The following is a 21801-nucleotide window of genomic DNA, read 5'->3' as shown; positions in this document are numbered from 1 at the left end:
TCACCAACTTTGAAAACCACTGTTGGCAGTCAGACACAGTAACTTCCACCTCTCTTGCCTTTTTTTTTTTTTAAAGACTTATCTTTATGTATATGAGCACACTGTAGCTGCCTTTAGACACACCAAATGGTTGTGAGCCACCACTGTATGGTTACTGGGATTGAACTCAGGACCTCTATAACCAACCACTTCTTGCACTTTACCCCTGCATCACACAAACTTAAAGCTTTAGCTTGAGAAATCTTCCAGTGTCCATATAACTACCATAGTAGACACTAGAACAAATTCTGTTCATCTTTTTCCTGGTCCAGCAGGAAGCATACGACGGTCATCTGAGACCCGTCTGTTCTGTTAAGAACCTGCATACCTACCAAACCAATCACCCCAAGAAGTTGGACGTTTGTGGGTGGGAGTAGTTCAGGTAGTTTTGTCTTCATAAGGTCTTTGGTTAATCAGAATCTGAAAGGAATTTTGGCGGCTTTTGTATTTTGCCTGCTTAAACATATATGTCCACCATGTGCATGCTTAAGTGCCATGGAGGTCAGAAGATACTGGATTCTCTAAAAGTGGAGTGACAAGATGGTTGTGAACCACCATGTGGGTGCTGGGAAACAAAACTGGGTCCTCTGCAAGAGCAACTGCTCTTAACTGCTGAGCTGCCCTCTTTCCAGCCCTAGCATCATTCATAAAAACAAAACAGGTGGGTAGACATGGGAATACAATCTTGTTAAGGATTGTCACTCCAGAATTACCCGTACAACGTTGTCTGTGAGTGTCATGCTCTTTCCCTGCCTCCACTAAGATGTTTTATTTCCACTGTGATGACCTGTATGTACTTCCGTGGGGGATAAAATTAAGCCAAGAGCCAACCATTACCATAACCTGGATCGAAGCAACTATTTACCCATTCATACTAAATAGTACACAATATAAAGTTAGAGCTCTTTATTCACAGAGTAAGGCACAGTGAGGTGGGAGGGCAGCACTCCATGGTGAAGGTCTTGCATTTTCTGTTAGGTGGCTCTCTGTAGCTAACACCTAGCTTGGCCTGACTGCAGTGTGGAAGGTGGCTGGGCGTGTGATCATTAGTCAGTTCTTCTCCAAGTGTCTGCTGAGAGCCTCGAGTAGTTCCTGCTTCTTCGGTCCACTCTTTAGCCCATAGGCCTTGCAGATGTCCCTCAGTGCAGGCACAGTGAGCTTGCCCAGTGTGCCCTTGGCAAAAAGGTCCTTCAGCTCCTCTTCTGATAACTCTACCTTGGGCTTTTTACTTGCAGAACCTTCATTGTCTAGAGAAAAGACGCAGGCAGGAATGACCTGGAAATGCTTCCAGTGACATCCCAGTGACATGACACTGCCCTCCTGTGATGTGTTGCAGGCGACCATTTGTCATCTGTTTCTAAAGCAGCTGCTCATTCTATGTAAGCTTGTCAGTTTTCTAACTCACCCAAAATGTACAGGGGCTATAGAAGTACAGCAGTGCTGGCCTAGCATGCTAAAGGCCCCATTTTAAGTACCAGCACATCCAAAGGGTGAGGGGGAAAAACATTTAGAAACATCGTGTAAGTTCTGAGGCACCAGGCAATACAAACAGGCAGGGCAAGTGACCAATGCTCTGTTACACCACCAAGTCTGACAGGTTCTGACAGCAACTTCCAGGACATGATGACAGTTGGTTCTGATGCAAAGTGGAACAAGCAGGATGGTCCCAGTCTGACCTCTCCTTTCTTCACAGTAAATTTACTAGGTAACAAGGCTTAAATAGGCTTACTTAGCCAAAAGACGACCAATCCAGAATCCTACCAGTGTGAGCCTCATAGTAAAGGAAGCTTGGGGTCTACCAGTAATAAGGGCTGTCCTATAACAAATGGTCAGTGTCAAAACAGAACAGATGGGAGAAAGCCTACAGGAACTACTCCCAACTAAAGAACTGCATACACATCAAAGCAAGGTACATACTCCCTGTCACTTTCTTTGTAGAAATTTAGATAAACAGGGGCTGGAGAGATGGCTCATGGTGACAAGCACAGGCTACTCTTCTGGGGGACCCAAGTGTGGATAGGTGCATGTCTTTGTAGAAGCCAGAGGAGAATGTTAGGAGTCCTCATCTATGTCTCTCCACCTTACTCCCTTGAATGTAGGGTCATCTCATTGAACCTACCCCTATCTGCTTCAATACTGGTACTATATGCTAGCAAAGACACTTGGATTTTTACATGGAGGCTGGGATCTGAACTCTGGTCCTTACACTTGCCCAGAAAGTACTCTGACGTACTAAGATACTGCCTGGAATTACACTGCTAAGAATTGCCCTATTGATCTGCTCAGACGAGTGTTTATGTTCACTGTAGAATATCCTCTAAAAGGAGGTCTTATTAAATAGGCAAGCAGAATACCTAGCCACTGACCTTTGAAAACATTTTTATTGTGTGTATGGGTGTATGGACATAGGAGAACTTTGTGGAATCAGTGCTCCTCCCACCTTTGTTTGGGTCCCAGGAAGGCAACTCAGGTTACTAGACTTGCACAGCGCAAATGTCTTACCCACTGAGCCATCTCGGTAGCCTAATATCTAAAGATGAGGCAGAGATTGGAGATGGCTTAATGGTTCAGATCATTTTGTATTCTTGCAAAATGAGGTTCCCAGAGTTACATGGTAGCTCATGACCACCTGGGACTCCAGTTCCGAGAGATCCGATACCCCCCTTCCCAACCTCTGCAGGCAAAACACCCATAAAATAAGATAAATCTAAAAGAAACTTTTATAAGGTAGAGAGGTCTGGTGAAGGGCTCATCAGATCCAAGTATTTGCCATAGAAACCACATAAAGGTGGGAGAAGAGAACTGGTTCCACAGTTGTGCTCAAGCTCCACACACGTGCCACACATACACGTGCCCGTACTCCCTCCCTCCCCCACACAAGGAAACAACAGAAGCACCCATTTGTGCTGAGATGTGCACTGAGCCACGGTGTGCCATATATACAAATTTCCCAGAAGACCTGGATGTGGCTCAGGGACAACACTGCTTACTTGCAAGGGTGAGCTCCTGACTTTGACACCCCACCCCCACCCAGTGCACTCACCAGATGAGAAAAGAAAGGGGATAAATCACCGTGGTCAGACCATGAAGACCATGGGCAGCTTTAAAGGGAGCATCTGTGCATCTATCCACACCCAGCACTCACCTGCTTTTCTCTTGGCAATTTTTCCCTCAGGATTATAACCTGGAGGGTAGACAAGTTCTTTAAACTCATCTGCCAGGGAGCCCAGTCTTTTCTTTATGGCTTCAACCTTGGGCACTAGAAAATCAAAACAACAAAGTAGTCAAGTGAGTTATGTCCATCCAAGTGGCCTGTCCACTCCAGCTCTGTGTGGAACGAGAGAGCACTGAGTCAGGCTGGGGGAGGGAAGGGCTGCATACAAGGCAGCTGACTGGACCATTAAAACATGCAACAAAACCCTTCAGACATCCTCCATGCTCCATACTCACGTCCTATGTGAAGGACCTCCATAGATTCCCAAGTCCGGGCCAGTGCCAGTCGCTTATTTAAACTGCGTAATACCTGTGTGTTTCCCACACACATCTGCCTGCATGCTTCAAGTAACCAAGGATATGGAGGCAGGCTTTCCTCACAGGCTGCTGAACCTGAGGATTCTCTTCTGCTAGACCCAGCCTGACAGTCCCCACAATCACGCCCGCTTATAACAACAGCTATTTTGTCTGGCATTAAGAGGCCGTGGACAACTGGGACGCTAAGCAGGCAAAACTAATTGTTCCGGTCCTTTTGACTGTCACAAAGACCTCCATTAAGTCCAGTCTGCTCCCAGTGACTACTCATTTCCCAGTCACAGCCCATGTCCTCATAAACATTCGAGAGCACCACCATCAAGAAAGGCTCTAGTAAGAAGGCCAGGAGCCAGGCCTGAGAGGGAAGCAGCAAGCACTGTGGTCTGGGGCGGTACTGAGCGCTCAGCACCCAAGACTTGGGGAAATCATTCCCTTTGTCAAGTAAGGACGGCAGTGGCTGCTGCTTCAGAATTATGTCAGCTGAGTCAGCACACAGGACACCGGTGCCTGCCACTGTCAGCCAACATTCACTTGCACCTACACATAGACACGGGGTGGCCTAGTTAGTTCAGAGTCAGGTCTCGGGAGCCTGCCACTCTCCTCCTGTCACTGCAGAGCTAGCTCAGTCTGTTCCAGGCAGTGTAAGGTGACCTAGAAAACCTGTCAGGCAGGGACAGTCTGGACAAGGAGGTCTGAAGACGCTAGAGAAAGGCATACAGATCACAGGTCAGAACGTCAGCAAAACAAAGCTGTCTTCTACTGTGGTTCCTCCAGCTAAGGATGCAGCTCACCGAAGAGGACGAGCTGCTCCCCACATGTGTAAGGTCATGGGTTCAATCCCCGGGACTGACACACAACCAAAGGACTCCCTGGCTCAGTCCATGTTTCTTACGTGTCAGATCTACCACTTGCTCCGACTCCATCATGTCCAAAGCTAGGGCCTCCAGGTTCCGGAAGTGCTGCTGCAGCACTGGGTTCTCGAAACTGTCGCTCCTGGAAAGAACAGCATCAAAACCAATAGAGCTTCCAGTAAGAAAACAAAGCAGCCAGGGTCAGTAGAGAAAAAGACCACAAGTAAATACGTAAATAGCAGAAAACTTCATAGCAACCCCGCCCTCCAACTTTCAATTCATCAGTGGATGCTGCAACAGTAGCTGCAGAGCAAACCTGTCCTGTCTTAGAGCTTAGAGTAGAGCTGAGAATAGAGGATACAGAATGACAAATGTGTCTTCTGTGCACACAGCAGCATGAGTTAGGAGATGGAAGCCTGCTCTCCACTGCTTTCGTAGTTGGAGGAGACTAAAAAGGGGGCCTTGTCCTCTAAGCCTGTTTGATCTGTAAAGTGGGCACAAAACCAACCTTTCAGGGCTCTTCCAATTTTTTTTTTAAAGTGTATCTGTGTGTGTCTCTGTGCACCATACCTGCAGAGGTCAGAGGTGTCCTGACAGAGGAGCTTGGAATCAAAGTTTACTTCTCTGCAGGAGCAGCAGATGCTCAAAACTCTGGGGCCATCTTAGCCCCTTTTTAGTTTCTTACGAAGATAAATGGCTGGGGCTGAGGTGCAGCTATGTGGAGAGGACTTGCCTAGTATGCAGGGGACCCCACTCAACCCAGCACCAAAGATTAACAGAAATAACTGACATAATGTTGGTGTGTGTTTGTGTGAGACACGAATCTGAGATCAAACCCAGAACTTGTATATGCTGAGACGGTGCATGCCAGCCCTGCATGATGGATTCTTGGTGCTCACACTTTCAAGGAAAGGGGTATAGCAGGAAGTTGGAGCTGAAGGGGAAAGACGTTTTGTGGTTTTTTTTAAGACAGGGATTCAGATATTCAAGCTGGCCTCAAACTCACATTATGTAGCTATGGATGACCTTGAATTCCTGGTCCTCCTCCCTCTACTTCTCCAAGCACTGGGATTCCAGGTGTGTGCCACACCCAAGGAAAGGTATCATTTGCCCAGAACTAGAAGTAGCATAGATATCAAGAATAGAATGTATGGTTGGGGATTTAGCTCAGTGGCAGAGCACTTGCTAGGCCCCGGGTTCGGTCCTCAGCTCCGGAAAAAAGGGGGAAAAAGATGGAATTGTGAAAAGGGCTCTAACCTGGTGAGAAAATAAAGAAAAAAACTGGCTTTTTAAAAACTGACTTTAAGGGTTGGAGATTTAGCTCAGTGGTAGAGCGCTTGCCTAGGAAGCGCAAGGCCCTGGGTTCGGTCCCCAGCTCCGAAAAAAAAGAACCAAAAAAAAAAAAAAAAAAAAAAAAACTGACTTTAATATTTATAAAGTGAATTTAAAACAGACTAACAACGCAAGCATGGTGATGCAAGCTGCCAACTCCAGCACCCAAGCAGTTATTGGCTGGATAGCAAGACAGTGTCCCAGAAACTTAGAATAAAAGCAAAAGGCCACGATCTCAATGAGCCACAGGTCCTGAGAAGATATACAAATGGCCAAGACATAAGGGATGTTCAACTGTCCTTAGCTATCCCTAGGGAAATATAAATGAAACCACAATGAGGTATCACCTCAGATCTCTCAAAAAATCAAAGCCAGCAGTGAGGACGAGGCTCAGCAGAGACTGACGAGCAGCCACGGAGCCCTGGATTCAATTCCAGGCGTGGTGGCACTTGCTGGGTGGAGTCCCAGCGCTGGGGAGGTGAGGGCAAGATCAGTAGTTCAGGTTCGTCCTAAGCTACACAGCAAGATCCAGGCCAGAGCCAGTCATCAGTAGGCCAGTGTGAGCACAAGCCAGGACTGCACGCTGAGGAGTCAGCGTCCGTCTTTCCTCCCTCCATCCCTCCTTCCTTCCGTCTGTCCTCCCACCTGGAAAAGATACCATGTATCCACACCAAGCCCTGAACTCACTATATAATCAAGGATGACCTCCAACTCCTAATGCTCCTGCCTCCACTTTCAGAGTACTGAACTATAGCCATGGACCACTACAATGAGTGATAAAATAGTCTTTAAAAAACAAAAACAAGGGGTTGGGGATTTAGCTCAACGGTAGAGCACTTGCCTAGCAAGCGCAAGGCCCTGGGTTCGGTCCCCAGCTCCGGAAAAAAAAAAGAAAAAAAAAACAAAAACAAAAACAAGGGAGCTGGAGAGGTGGCTCAGTGGTTAAGAGCACTGACTGCTCTTCCAGAGGAAGAGTTCAATTCCCAGCAACCACATGGTGGCTCACAACCATCTGTAATGGGGCCTACTATGTCTGAAGACAGCTACAGGAGGTGTGTCCTTGTTGCGATAAGTGTGTCACTGTGGGCGTGGACACCACTGGTTCAGGGACACCAGCCTTTTGGAGGAGCCCAGAAGATCATTTGTGGATCCCAGACATTGAAACAAGAAGCTATAACACTGAAGTTGCCTTGGAAACCCCAAGATGTCTGAGATGTCAGAGCCGTGGGCTATCTGCTGAGGAGAGCTGCTAACGGAGCAGAACCAGCTCAGGACAAAGAAGGTTGTTGGGGTCAACAGAGATGAAAAGGGAGTGGAGATCTGAAGACGGCTTTGACATCACACATGGAGATGTTTGAAGTCTGCCCAGCTGGTTTCTTGTTTTGCCTTGGGGATTACATTTCAGTGATTGGATGAATCTCAGAAGAGACTTTGAACTTTGGACTGTTAACATTGTTGAGACTGCTATAGACTATGGGGGCTCTGGAAGGTGGACTAAATGTATTTTTATTATGCTATGTTTAGGTATGGCCCCACAGACTCATGTTTGAACAGCCTATGGGGGCCAGCGAGTGGAATGTAATGGTTTGTATGTGCTTGGCCCAGGGAGTGGCACTATTAGAGATGTGGCCCTGTTGGAGTAGGTGTGTCACTGTGGGCGTGGGCTTCAGACACTCACCCTAGCTGCCTGGATGTCAGTCTTCCACTAGCAGCCTTCAGATGAAGATGAAGAACCTTGCCTGCCTGATGCTGCCATGTTCCTGCCTTGATGATGATGGACTGGACCTCTGACCCTGTAAGCCAGGCCCAAATAAATGTTGTCCTTTATAAGACCATGCCTTGGTTATGGTGTCTGTTCACAGCAGTAAAACCCTAACTAAGACACCTGGTGTACAAAATGAGTTCCAGGACCGCCAGGGCTATACAGAGAAACCCCGTCTCTGACTTGAGGACTGGAGAGAGAGCGATTAAGAGCACTTGCTGCCCTTGTAGAGGGCCTGGGTTCAGTTCCCAGAACCTATGTGGCAGTTCAAGCCAGCCTTAACTCCAGTCCTAGAAGATGGAACTTCCTCTTCTGGTCTCCTTGAACAGTAGTTATGGATGTGGTACACATATACGCATGCATGGTAACCCCTACACACACACACACACACACACACACACGTACGCACGCGCGCACAAAATAAATAAATCTTACAAAGGCAGAGGGGCATGGTGACACAAACCTGTAATGTCAGCATTCAGAACACTGAGGCAGATGGAGTACTGCAAATTTGAGTCTAGCCTAGGCTACACAGTGAGTTCTAGGCTAGCCTGAGTTAGAGTAAGATCCCATCTAAAACAAACAAGAAACAGAATAAGCACGTGCCACTCTTTTTGAACTTGTTAAACGACGAGCCTTTCTTTTCTGAAGAAAGCCCAGGCTGGCCTTAAATGTGCAGTCCTCCGGTCTGCATTTGAAAATGCTAGGGTTACAGGTACACACATGGCCTCTACCAGCACAGGCTGAGACTGCAGGATAAGCAGAGCTTCTGCTCGTACATTCTTTTTAAGGTCTTGGTGACAGGTAATGACTTCTCGTTTCTGGCTAACTGAACAGAACTCCGCCCTCTCAGTCTGGGTCTAACCTGACTTTCTGACAGGGCCCAACACTGTTGGCAGCTCCGGAGCGCCCGCCCGAGGGTGGCCCGCACTCACCTGTATGTAAAGCGGAGCTTTTGAACAATGGCCTTCATCTTGTCTATCTGTTCCGGGTTGGCCATCACCTTCTCCGTAAAGGGCACCTTCCGCTTGTCATCGGCGTAAGGGAGGAAGACAAGCTGGAAGCCTGAAGCAGGGAGACAGGTCTTCTGAGATCTGACTTACGATACAGCTGTTTGTCACCTCTGTACGCTGTGATGCTGTAGCTGAGGGTTACAAATCCAATTTCTCCTTTACCAGGGGCCAAGTGTGAAAGTCAGTCTAACAAACTCTCCAGGGATACATGGGAAGCCTGACAGAAGGGGTGCTTCAACAAGGAGCCACAAACAGGCAACAGCAGTTGGTCCCAGACTCTATCATCGTCATCATCACCACCACCACCACCACCACCACCATCATCATCATCTTGGATAATCCAGAGCCAGCTGGACAGTATCACCCGAGGGAGCTAAATTCCAGCTTCACAGGCTTTCCTCTGAGCTCCAGCTTTTTCCATTTCATTTCCAGCATGCATTAAAGAGGAAGGAGTTATGTGCACTCTAGTCCAGTTCCTTGAGGGTTCTAGAAGGAAAAACCCAGGCACTGGAACCAGTGCTGCTGCCAGGTGAGGGGCCCTGGATGACAGTGCTGAAGGTGGTGAGCGAACAGGAGCGAGCAGTCAGGCCAGCTTCTCCCTTCGGCTCCCTAGCCTGCCCCTGGTGTCTGCTGTTGACAAGGACTTTGAGCAGGCTGCTGGGTGTAGGCAGTCAGCCTGGACAGCACACAGCATGAAAGGGTGAGCTCGAGCCAAGAGGTTAAGGGTTTAATACTAAGCAAGCATTCCCATGAGAGGACTGCATTAGACAGGCCTGGAGGACCACCATCGGGGACACTGTGTACGAGGCATGAGCAGCACAGTTAATTATCTCAGATATAGGATGGCTTTCCAGTGAGAATGGAAATTTAACTTGTGTGCTCAAGTTATCTGGCTAACTTGTGGCAGAGATGGGTTCAAAATGAGAAAGTGAGCTCGTGCATATACAGCACGGGACAGAGTGACCGCCGTGTGTCGGCGCATGTGTAATCACAGCACTCAGGAGGCTTGGGCAGGAGAACACAAGTCCAAGGTCAGCCTGGGCTACATAGTGAGACTGCAAGGAGGGGCTAAGAAGAGACAAAAGCAAGTCTGACTTCAAATACCCAAGCGGTTTACACTATACCACAAAGCCTTGGCAATTACGGGACAAAAACCAAGCATAAAGGGTGACTAGACACTTTCAGTAAAGAAAATATCGGGCCTAGAGAGATGGCTCAGAGGTTAAGAACACTGACTGCTCTTCCAGCAGTCCTGAGTTCCATTCCCAGCAACCACATGGTGTCTCACAACCATCTGTAATGGGATCTGATGCCCCCTTCTGGTGCGTCCAAAACAGTGTACTCACATACATTAAATAAATAAATAAATAAATAAATAAATAAATAAATAAATAACTCTTAAAAAAAAAAAAAGAAAAGAAAAGTAAAGAAAAGATCGGGAGAGAAGCCCTGTCATGTGCAACAGAAATGTGCAGATGTCAGGATGAAGACTGCTATCTCGCCACATGACCATCTTGGTGGCTTTGCCTTGCGGGGCATCATGTCTACCTAAGAAAGCTTAAAAACACATTTCCCAGGCCTAACTGATGCTTGGAGACTGGGGTGCGTCAGGACCTCTAATGGACCCCTGGATATCTCTGCCACATACCTGCGGGAGTCACCTGAATGTTCTGATCATCTAGCTCCTCTTCCTGTGGCACCAAAGCCACAAAATAAGGGGAGACATTCTTTCGGGCTGTGTATCTACACACTGCTATGACCTCCTTCTCCACACACTTGGTGAGCAGGGCGCTGAACAAGGTTGAGCTCCCTAAAAGACAAATGTCACAGTGGCCTGCATCTCCTTGCCGGTTTTCCTTTTTTCTCCTTTTCCTTTTTAACTCCATTTGCATCCCTTGTAAGTATCTAAGCAGCACCCGTTTAAGAAGCCCAGCCCAGTAAACCCAGGGACAGGCGTCTGTTCTCCCTTGGTCTATCGACACACTCACCGTTGACCAAGGACTCCTCTGGGTACAGGAACAGAGAGGGCCTCAGGTAGTGGTGGTTCTTCAGCATTACCATGGGCTTAAAGCCCATGAGAATCAAACCTGGCTCATCAAACCGCTTCAGCTCCTCTGTTTCCTCTTTCTCCAGCACAATCTGACGCGTCCCAAAAGTCTGAAGGAGAAAAGGTTGGGATACTGAGTGAGGGCCACAAAAGGGCAGTGTTGAGCTGCATCTGCGGCCTCCTAACATCAGCGACTTAGAACTGGCGCTGGGAGGGCCAGGGGGAAGGCAGGGTGAACGGGAAGAGCGCTTGCTATGAAGCCGTGAAGATGTGTTTAGATCCTGGCATCCCTGTGACACCAGATATCCCTACAACTCCAGTGTTGGCTTCGGGGAGGAGACAGAAGGATCTCGAGGCTGGCTGGTAAGAAAATGACAAGCTGTGGTTCAGTGAGAAGTCCTGTATCAAGGAAATGAGGAGGAGGAGGAAGAGGAGGACAAAGCAGACGCCCACTGTCCTCCTCTGGCCTCTACATGTGGATAGTGTACATGGCGGCTGAGTCAAAGCTGAGGTTATAACAACAAAAAAGGCCCTTAAGATTTATTCAGACATACCTAGGAAGCGCAAGGCCATGGGTTCGGTCCCCAGCTCCGAAAAAAAGAACCAAAAAAAAAAAAAAAAAAAAAAGATTTATTCAGACAAACTGGATCAATAAAGAAACTCACGGGTCAGAGGGCAGCTACCCAATAAGTCCGCATGACAATCCAGTCACTTACAAACCGAAGAAAATGTCTCACACCTCTCATCCTTCAGACAGTAGGGAGAAACCATCTGGTATGAAATTTATACTCAAACAAACAAAACGAAACGAAAACCAGAAAACAAAAAAATAACCCTCATGTATTGAATAAAAATATTTAATTTTAATCAGTTGGGTCCTGAACTTATACAAAAATCTGACCCTCTCACACATTGTACATAATTAAAAAGGATGTGTTCAGCCAGCCATGGTGGGGCACACCTTTAATCACAGTAGTAGGGAGACAAGCAAGTGAATCTGTGAATCTAAGGCCAGTCTAGTCTACAGAATGAGAACCCTCCTCAAAATAACAAAAGGTAATGCTTGTTTTTCAAGACTGCATCCTTCTAAAGAATGTAAGGCAGAGAAAGGACAAGAGAGAATGCACTGTACTTGGCCTTTCATGCTCAGAAAAACAGATGTAGCCATCTCAAAGGCGGGAAAAACCTGACAGTTCAGCAAGGGGAAACTCTCAATAACTGTCCCCTGCATGTGTAAACCTGAACTCCTCACCTCCTGGGCTAAAGCTCTTGCTATGAGCCTCCATGTGGATGCTGAGAACGGAACCTGGGGACTCCACAAGACCAGCATGTATTCTCTTATCTGCTGGGCCACCTTTACAGCCGCCACCTCCCTGTCAATTCTTACACAAGGTTCAGTAGGAAGGGTTAGCCACCTACCAGAGACCGCTTGGTATCACTGGGCAGGAGCAGACTGCCTGTGTTTACATTAAAAGTCCTTGTCTTAGTTTTCACTGGTTCGTTTGTTTCTCGATACAGCCTCACTGGAAAAGGCTTGTTAGCTTTCTGGACCAAGTTATAAACGCCCACCATGAGTGCTACGTCTTTGCCGAGCTTAAACTTTAACCTGAGGGAGGAAAGGGGAAAGAGGGAAAAGCAAGCATGAGTGGGCGGACTGTACTTCCCTGTGTAAAAGGTTTTCACAGCATCCAAGTCCCAATTTGCGTTACTCTTTCCAATAATCTTAGTCCAAACACAAACAGTGAGTGGACTGCAAACAGACTGCAGTACTGGGTATGGGCGGGCGCACAGCCAATCCCAGCAGGTGAGGGACTGAGAGGAAGACTACCCTGAGATCAAGGCCAGCATGGGACATTAGCAAGTACCGGGCAGGCAGGTCTACACATAGAAGACTCTGTCCACAACAGTAATAAGAACAAACAAATGGAGAGGTGGAGAAAAAGCAAAATGCAGCCAAGCATGAGAGCAGACACCTGAAACCCCAGCTTCGAATACACGCAAGACCCTGTCTTTAAAAAAAAAAAAAAAAATCTGGTTACCTACTCACCTCATGCTGAAAGAAAGAAAGAAAGAAAGAAAGAAAGAAAGAAAGAGAGAGAGAGAAAGAAGAAAGAAAAAGAAAGAGAGAAAGAAAGAAAAAGAAAGAGAGAGAGAAAGAAAGAAAGAGAAAGAGAGAAAGAAAGAAAGAAGGAAAGAGAGAAAGAACGCATGCACGCACGCACGCACGCACCCACGCACGCACGCACCCACGCACACACACAAGCAAGCAAACTAGGCATGGTGGCCCACACCTTTAATCCCAGCACTTGGGTGGAGGCAGAGGCAGGGGATCTGAGTCCAGGGCCTGTCTGTTTTACAGAGCAAGTTCTAGGACAGCCGAGGTCACAGAGACACCCTGTCTGGAAAATCAAAAGCATTTACTTATTTGGGGGGAAGGTGCATATGCCACGACATGGGTGTGGAGGGCAGAGGACAACTTGTGGAAGTTGATTTTTTTCTTCCACTACAGGGAGCCGAGGGAAGGAACTCAGGTCATCAGACCGGGTGCATGCAGCTTTACCTAGCGAGGTATCTCACTGCTTAATAATAATATAATTGTAATGAAGAGAACTAACATCTGGGGGCTGGAGAGATGGCTCGGTGGTTAAGTGCACTTGCTGCTCTTCTAGAGGTCCTGAGTTCAATTCCCGGCACCCACATTAGGTGGTGCACAACCATCTGTAACTCCAGCTCCAAGGGATCCAATGCCTGTCCCACACATAGGCAGCCATCATATACATAACTTAGAAATAAGTAGTGTCTGTTACGCTTCTTTGTATGTTTTAGATGTCTTTGGTTCACTCCTTACAGTAAATAACCTAATGACACAGATGTTACTATCATCCGCCGTGTAGAGAGCAGAGGAAATACTGAGGAATGCTCAGAGTACTTAGAGCTCAAAGATATAGAAGTTTGCTGCGTCACCATGGAGACAGACCATACAGCTCCTGCCAGGGAAGAGAACTGACAGCTCCTGCTGTCCTGAGGAGGCCAGTGGGGGGGCAGTGTGGGGAAGTCAAGTCTAACGCACTGCCTGTGACTGGTTAAGGGAAGTATGAGCAGGCTAGCCCAGGCTGGGTGCCCACCTGGACAGCACTCGCTTTTTGGTCTCCTTGGCTCGAACCTTCCTTAGCAGGTCTTCCAGCTTGCTTGACTCCTCAAAGTGAACCCCGAGGTCCTCATCCTCAGCGATGCTGATGATGTCTCTGTAGAACAAGGACACGTCAAAGCCCCCTCGCTTCTTCAGGTGCATCAAGTCGAGGAAGATCCCTGATGTGAAGAAAGATTAAAACCAGCGAAGTACAGCCAATGAGAAGTATTGTTTCTTGTTTTGAGACAGAACTCATTATGTAGACCAGGCTGGCCTGGAACTCACTATGTAGACCAGGCTGGCCTGGAACTCAGATATACCTGCCTCTGATCAAAGAAGAATGCTACCATACCAGGCTAAGTTTGTTTATTTTTGTGGAGGAGGGGCCTTACATTTTTGTTTGAACAGAGATGGTATGATGTATATATATTGATAATATAATTCTTGGGAGGCAGAGGCAGGAGGAGTGTAACAAGTCAATAGGTCTATATGGCAAGTTCTGTGCCAGCCAGAGATGCCAGAGAAACCGGCGAGACCTATTCCCGTAAAGAAAAAGAATTGGAAAGATCCAATCTTCACCAGACAACCGAGTAATCCCAGCACTTGAGAGGCTGGGGCAGCAGGACTGCTGTGAGTTCGAGGCTACGATGGGCCACATTTGAGTCCTAGGCCATCCTGAGTTAGTGTGGTCTATCTGTTTGCTTGTTCGTTTACTTTTGGTCTTAAAAATAAGAAAAGGGCCATCGTAAGTTATAATGTATCCTATTTGTTTATTTCAGTTTCGACCATGGAGAGAAGCAGCCACTTGAGGTGGTGCAGTAGGCCTATAATCCCCGCAGGCGGGAGGCAGGTCAGGGTCAGGGTCAGGGTCAGGAAATCAAGGCTACCCTAAGTTGCACCCTCCAGAGCAGCTTGGGTGACAGGAGATTCTGAATCTACCAAACCAACAGGTACTCAGTGTCTTGCTATGCAACCTAGTCTGAAAGTCCTAGATTAAGCAATCCTCCTGCCTCAGTCTCCCACCTATCAGAAGCTGTGGGACATGACACCATGCCCAACTCTAGCATTTGCTTTCAGTTAAATTCAAACGGATCTTGTTTCTGGTGGCCTAGGCTGGACCCATATTCCTCTTGCCTCAGTCTCCAAAGTTCTGGGTCTTGGGGTATGCATCACCAGGTGCAGCCAAACACCTTTTACTCGTTTTCTTAAAGATGTATTTACCTGTTACCAGTATTCTGTTTGCATGTATGTCTCTGTACTTCAAGAATGCAGTGCCCATAGAGGCCAGAAGAGGGGGCTGAATCCGCTTCAAATGCCTCCCTCCCTAGGCTAGGGATGACAGTGCACAATATTAACCCTACCACTTGGGAGGCTAAGGCGGAAAGATGGCCTGCTTGAGGCCTGCCTAGCTACATAGCAAGTTCCAGACCAGCATGGCTTCTATAACAAAGCCACCTCAAACAAACAAACAAACAAACAAACAAAGCAAGCCTCCCACAGAATCTAGACAGACTATTAACATTCTCAGAAAGTGGCTATGCCAATCAGCTGTCATAACTACTTCCAACAACTTTCAAATAGCCGTTGGATCACTGAGGCCAGGACAAGTAAGTTCTGGCGAGACCACAACAGGCCACACTAGTGTCTCCCTTGGTTCCACTTTACTCTTTCCTTTGTCTCTTGATGGCAAAAGCAATGCTTGACCTCAGCCATAGAGAAAATCAGTTAGGAGCCATTTAAAAACATAAGAAGGGCCAGGCAGTGGTGACCACACTTTCAGTCCCAGCTCTGAGGCAAAGGCAGGTGGACCTCTGTGAATTTGAGGTCAGCCGGGTCTACAGATCAAATTCTAGGAGAGCAAAGACTACACAGAGAAACCCTGTCTTGAAAACAAACCCAAAACAAAATAAAGAATAAGAAGGGCTGGGCTCAATAGTTAGGAGCACTGGCTGCTCTTCCAGAGGAACTGGATTTGATTCCCAGCACCCACAGTTGTCTAAGGCCAGTTGCAGGAGATACAATGACCTCTTCAGGCCTCTACAGGTACCAGGCACAAAAGTGGTACAAAACACCTATGCAGATAAAACATCCATATATAGAATATTCTTAATCATTTTTTAAAAATTAAAATGCATTCATCTGGAGTAGATAAATGCACAGGCAGACACAACTCAAAACACCCAAATGCATAAAATAAGTAAAATTAAAGGAAAAAGAGTCAACTAAGGGAATAGTGCTAGAGAGACGGCTCAGCAACTCTTCCAGAGGACCTGGGTTCAGTTCCCAGCACCCACATGGCCACTCACAACCATCTGTAACTCCAGCACTAGGACAGGTACAGGATACCTCTTCTGACCTCCACAGGCTCCTGGATGCACACGGTGACATAAATGCATACAGGCACACGCATACATACAAAATAAAATGAATCCCTGGGTTCGGTCCCCAGCTCCGAAAAAAAGAAAAAAGAAAGAGAAAAAAAAATAAAATGAATAAGACATCTTTAAAGCAATGATAAGATAAGGAAAATGCCCACCAGTGTCCCGCAGATCGCTGGCTTTGGTCCTGGCCCGGCTGGCTTTGGCACTGTCATTACCATGGGGGTCATCTTCATTGGTGAATAGCATGATCCTCTTATGACTCATCTTGAACTGGACGTCGCTGAAGAGGTTGGCACAGACCCAGAGCACTTCACTCAAAGAGTAGTCAGACCCATGGCCAATTGTGTCTCGGAAATGTTTTTTCCCCTGTTGTCCCTTAAAGCGGTCAAGCTCTAACACTCGTTTAGCTCCTGGGTTATCCAGATCTTGTAAGACATAAATACTTTTGAAGTTCACTGAATTTTTGTCTTTCTCGGTACCATAGAACACCACTGCCAAGAGATCCCGATCGCTGCTTATGATCTTACTGGTGTACACACTCTGGATACACTGGGGGAAAAAAGCGTCTGTGAGTGTTAGCCTAACACTAAGTTCCGTAAGTGTCTGCTGTGGCACAGAGCCTTGTTTCATCTTAATGCTGCACGTGTCCGTAATCCCAGAACTCGGAAGGAGGAGGCAGGAGGCTGTAAGCCTGTTGCCATCACAGTGGGTTTCTGCAGTGCTGGGGATTGAACTCATGACTCTACACATGGTAGGCATGTCCTCTACCTACTGAGCTGCATTCCCAGGCCTGTGTTTGTTTTTCATTCCCCATGTCAAACACATTAAGAGTAGACTTACTGGGACACATGGCAACTCTAACTCTCTTCCCTTTGAGGAACTGCTGGGTCACCTGCCATACCAGCTGCTCTCCTTCATACTGGTTTTGCTTGGTTTGGCTTTTTTTTTTTTTCCCGGAGCTGGGGACTGAACCCAGGGCCCAAGCGCTCTACCATTGAGCTAAATCCCCAACCCCTGGTTTGGCTTTTTTAAGATTTTATTTTATTTGTTTTTGAGACAGGGTCTCTCTATATAGCCCTTGCATTCCGGGAACCTCTCTGTAGACCACACTGGCCTTGAACTCACGGAGATCCGCCTGCCTCTGCCTCCCCAGCCCTGGGTTTAAAGTGTTGCACCACCACCACCTCTTCCAGTGCTCTGAATAGCAGTTTCTGTTTGTTATCTCTGAAGAAATGGCTACTCAAATCCTTTGTCCCCTGTCCCCCTTTTAGACAGGGTCTCATGAAGCCCAGGCTGGCCTCAAACTTAAATATGTAGCCAAGGATGGCCTTGAACTTCTGACCCTCCTGTTTACACCTCCCAAGTACTGGAAATTCTACTCTCACCAGCCAGGCTCTTCCCCATGTGAGGCAAGCACTCTACCAACTGATCTAAATCCCCAGGGCTCTTCTGCCCATTTTAAAGCTGTGTTGTAAGAGTTTATTAATAATAATATTCAATCCTCGGTATTCACTTGCAAAAAGACTTGTGTAGGGCTGGAGAGATGATGGCTCAGCGGTTAAGAGCACTGACTGCTCTTGCAGAGGTCCTGAGATCAAATCCCAGCAACCACATGGGGGCTCACGACCATCTGTAAAGAGACCTGATGTCCTCTTCTGGTGCATCTGAGGACAGCTACAGCATACTCACATACAGTAAATAAATACATCTTTTAAAGAAACGTAACACTAGGGCTAGAAAGATGGCTCAGTAGTTAAGATCACACACTGTTCGTGCAGAGGACCCATGTTCAACTCCCAGCACCCATGGCAAGCAGCTCACAACCATCTGTAACTCCAGCTCCAGGTGACCTAATACCCTCTGATACACACACACACCCACACTCGCATACACACAGATTAAAACTTAAAAATAGCCAGGTGGTGATGGTGGTGCATGCTTTTAATCTCAGCAGTCAGTAGGCAGGCAAATCTGTGGGTTTGAGACCAGTCTCCTCTACAGTGAGTTCCAGAACACTCAGGGCTACACAGAGAAACCCTGTAGTGAGTTTTGGAGTCTCGGTTTCTTTGAAAAAACACAGAAATATTGTAATTGTGTGTTTTCATTTTAATCCCAGGTATAATATTTGGAGCTGCTTCAGACTGTCCTCAGCAGCTGACTGTGATTTGCCTCAGGCTCTAGTAGTGGTGTGATTTTTTTTTCAGCTGCAGACAGTTTCTGCAACTGTGTGACGACTCTTGGCATTCTGGAGACTGTCGGGACAGGATATAGACGCTCGGGCTCCAAGAGGCAGGGTGGGTTGCTGGTTGCTGTTTTTGGTTGTTGTTGGTCATGGTTTGTTAAAGAAGAAATGGTTTGCACAAAGAAACAAGAAGTTGGGTATCCTGATGACGAAGGTCAAACTTGCCCCAATCAGCAGAAAGCAGTCTAACAATAACGTCATCCTCTTTCTGACTCTATTCAGGGATCTCTTTCCTTTCCTCTCTATTCTTTCTTCTTCTTATCTAGTGTTAGGGGTTGAAAGGGTGGAAGAAAAAGTGTGGAGAAGGGTAGAAGAAACAAGAACCCACAAAGTAGCAAAGGGCAAGCTACAAAACCCTAATCTTCTTGGCAGACTATGGAGTCCTTTGGCATTACACGCTTCCTACTTCAGCCTCCACCGTGCAGATTACAGCCATATGCCATCATCCCCAGAGCATCTATAGAAGAGGAAGGGGACAACTACAGATTGAGTATGCTCCTCTCCAAAGGGAAATTCTGGAGGCCACGTGAGGTCTGTGGATAAGAAACGGTTTGGCAGCCCTGGCACCCAATGTTGGTACTGCAGGTTTAAGCCAGTCAAGTCAGTCAAGAGACACAGGCTATCCCAGCGGTCTTGACCCGATTACCCCACACACATTCTGTTCCACAGGCTTCTATTTTTTTTGTTTTGTGTTTTGAGACAGGGTCTCACTATGTAGCCCTCGGCTGTCCTGGAACTCCCTCTGTAGACCAGGCTGGCGTCTGCCTCCTGAGTGCTGGGATAAGAGACATGAGCCACCATACTCATTCTAGTTTTTGAGTTGAAAACTGAGGCAGTCTTACCTGGATGCTCATATCAAAAGGTGTGAGCTCGTCTTCACCCTGAGATTCAAACATAGCCCTGGAGGCGTCAACCAGAAAAATCAAACTATCTCTTCCTGAATATTTATATTCTCCTACGGAAAAATAAATGGAAGAAAATGCTTATCTTTTACATCATGTTTATTATTAGTCACACAAAACAGAGCACGAGTATAACCTGACAAATTATGCTAGGATGAACCCACTTAAAGTCACCACTCCTGTCAGGACCCCAGTACAGATACCTCTCAAATCATTAGTTCTGACTTATTTTTATTTTCTTTAAAAAAAAAAAAAATTAACCACATGTGGTGGTGAATGTCTTTAATCCTAGCAGTCAGGAGGCAGAGGCAAGTAGATATCTTTACTTTGTGGCCAGCCTGGTCTACAGAGTGAGTTCCAGGACAGCCAGGGCTATAAAGATTGACCCCGTCGCAAAAAAAAAAAAAAAAAAGTATGTATGTATATATGTATACACGCACACACACACATTAGATGTATTCATTTAATTTTATGTGTAAAAGTTTTGCTTGTGGGCTGGAGAGACCACTCAGCAGTTAAGATCACTGACTGCTCTTCCAGAGGTCCTGAGTTCAAATCCCAGCAACCACACGGTAGCTCACAATCATCTGTAAAGAGATCTAATGCCCTCTTCTGGTGCGTCTGAAGACAGCTACAGTGTACTTACAAATAATAAAAATCTTTAAGAAAAAACTTAGGCTTGCATACATGTATGTGAACCATGTGTGTGCTTGGTACTCTGAGATCAGAAGAGGGCATCAGGTCCCCTGGAAATGGAGCTATGGATGGCTGTGAGCCACCATGTAGATGCTGAGAGTAGAACTCAGGTCCTCTGGAAGAACAGCCAATGCTCTCAAGTGAGCCATCTCTCCAGGCCCTGGGAGTCTCTTAGACCAGGGGGTAGGGGACGGGGGGGGGGGGGATGGGGGGGCTACCTAGTACAAGCCTGGAGCTGGGCTGATTCCAGGCAAAAGGCAGGAAGAAAGATAGAGGCCAGGATGCGTAGCCACCAAAGAACCTACTTTTACGTTAACTCGATTCCCAGAAGTCATTAGGAGCTCTCAAAGTCAACATCAGTCACAAAGTGAGTTTGAAGTCAGCCTGGTCTACATGAGACTTTGCCTCAAAAACAAACGAACAGGAGCTGGAGAGGCAGCTCAAGTCATACTGTGTTTAAGAACACTTGCTTCCCTCTAGCACATGACCTAGCTTCACTTCACAGAACACACATGAAGGCTCACAACCACCTCTAACTTTAGTACCAGGAGATCCAACCCCCTCTTCTGGCTTCCTTTTGCACCAGACATGCAGAGTGTACACACATACATAAAATAAAAATAAGTAGATTTTTTTTTACAACCAAAAATATGTAACTAAATAAAGTGACAAATATTACCACAGACAGAGTCATTTATTGAAGATTAACAAGTAATCTATTAGTGACTAGCAAAACAGAACAGGGCTAGGAATGTTCACAGACTGAAATAGGACCTGAATAACTCTGTAAAACTCAAAGGGAGAAAAAATATTTTAGATTACCTGGGGAGGGCTGTCAGACAGGAAAGTACTCCTGGCCAAAAAAAAAATTGACAGCAAAGTCTTTCTTCCACACAGGTCACATTACATGATAGGGCCACTTACCATTTGTGTCAGGGCTCTGCTCCTCCTCTTCCTCTTCCTCACCCTCAGTTTTGTAGTAGGATTCCCACTCTGACATGTTTGTTTGGTCACTAGGTGGGAAAAGTTATGAACGAACAAATTTAAATAGAAAAAAATTGCTGAGTAAGGTAGGTCTGTGGTGAAGCGCTTGCCTACAATGTGCCAGGTCCTATGACACACACATACACACAAAGAAGAAAAAAGGAAATAGACTTCTGGGTTCTCTGTAGATCTGTTCTAAATGCTCGGCTCATTAATAATGTAAATGATGGCTCCTGCTTCCTCAAAAGCTCTTGATCGTTGGAGGGGCAGACGAAATGAGCATCGGAATCATTGCTGCAGCAACCTCCCCTTGACTATCACTTAAGGATGCTGCAGGATCAAAATGGCTGGGGGGTGAGGACGAGGTATAATGCAGTGGCTCTGTACTGAAGGTCCTATCTCCAGCTCTAACTGAACTGAGAGGGTGGGTACTTGATGCTCTGGCTGAAACATTCGCCTTCATTTCTCTCCCCCCATGTCTCCCCCAACATTTAGCCAGAGTCTGGCTCAACCACAAGTCCTGTGCCGCCTCCTGGGGAAAAAGAAGCAGGACCCAGAGTGTGTCTCTGGAGACCACGTTGCTCCGCGGCGAGGCAAGGGGCCACGCGACAATGAGCGTGCAAGCAAGGCCACCAAGGCAGGCCACAACCAACACATACAGTGCAGCGGACCTACCTTAGCCGGAGGCGAGAGCGCCACTGGGACAGAAGAGGGTGGGCGCCACTTCCACGCGGGCTCCAGGTCTCTCGTCCAATCAGCGATGTTTACGTCAGCACGCACAACACGCCTTTCGATCCGTCAGGCGGGCACGGCCACTCCCATCCCCGGTTTCTACCGCGTTCCCTAATCTGGAACGCATGAGGCCAGAGAAAGCCCCGCCCCTCACTTGAAGCT

At 47.0% G+C, this 21801-nt stretch overlaps 1 protein-coding gene across 7 annotated transcripts; it reads right to left on the bottom strand.

The window, feature by feature from the left end:
• Positions 1-930: 930 nt before the first annotated feature.
• Xrcc6 (X-ray repair cross complementing 6) lies at positions 931-21663 on the bottom strand. Of its 7 annotated transcripts, none has more exons than XR_015623790.1 (13): positions 21583-21663; positions 20848-20936; positions 19168-19280; positions 16239-16632; positions 13698-13881; positions 11992-12178; positions 10514-10682; positions 10174-10335; positions 8448-8656; positions 7976-8085; positions 4460-4560; positions 3185-3298; positions 931-1286 (listed from the first exon to the last, which is right to left on the bottom strand). XR_015623790.1 is itself a non-coding variant. In NM_139080.2 (12 exons), exons 2-12 carry the CDS (start codon positions 20921-20923, stop codon positions 1090-1092), a joined length of 1827 nt encoding a protein of 608 aa, NP_620780.2. In that variant the 5' UTR covers positions 20924-20936; positions 21583-21653; the 3' UTR covers positions 931-1089. The 7 variants fall into 7 exon arrangements, 2 of the variants coding, with proteins under 2 accessions (NP_620780.2, XP_087411892.1); XR_015623789.1 differs by lacking the exon at positions 7976-8085 and adding an exon at positions 7429-7543; XR_015623787.1 differs by having other exon boundaries at positions 8448-8577.
• Between the last annotated feature and the right edge of the window lie 138 nt (positions 21664-21801).

The sequence above is a fragment of the Rattus norvegicus genome, chromosome 7, assembly GCF_021556685.1.
Source record: "Rattus norvegicus strain SHRSP/BbbUtx chromosome 7, alternate assembly SHRSP_T2T, whole genome shotgun sequence".
Taxonomy (NCBI): Eukaryota; Metazoa; Chordata; class Mammalia; order Rodentia; family Muridae; genus Rattus; species Rattus norvegicus.
The sequence above is the reverse complement of the archived record's forward strand: the minus strand, read 5'-3'. Positions and strand labels throughout refer to the sequence as shown.

What these genes read in the sequence shown, in the direction of transcription:
- Xrcc6 (NM_139080.2), bottom strand. Translation starts at nt 20,923, where the DNA reads ATGTCAGAGTGGGAATCCTACTACAAAACTGAGGGTGAGGAAGAGGAA. An exon ending in GCAGAGCCCTGACACAAATG is followed by an intron (nt 19,281 to 20,847) that starts GTAAGTGGCCCT and finishes ATTTTTCCGTAG; the next exon opens with GAGAATATAAATATTCAGGA. An exon ending in CTTTTGATATGAGCATCCAG is followed by an intron (nt 16,633 to 19,167) that starts GTAAGACTGCCT and finishes TTTTTCCCCCAG; the next exon opens with TGTATCCAGAGTGTGTACAC.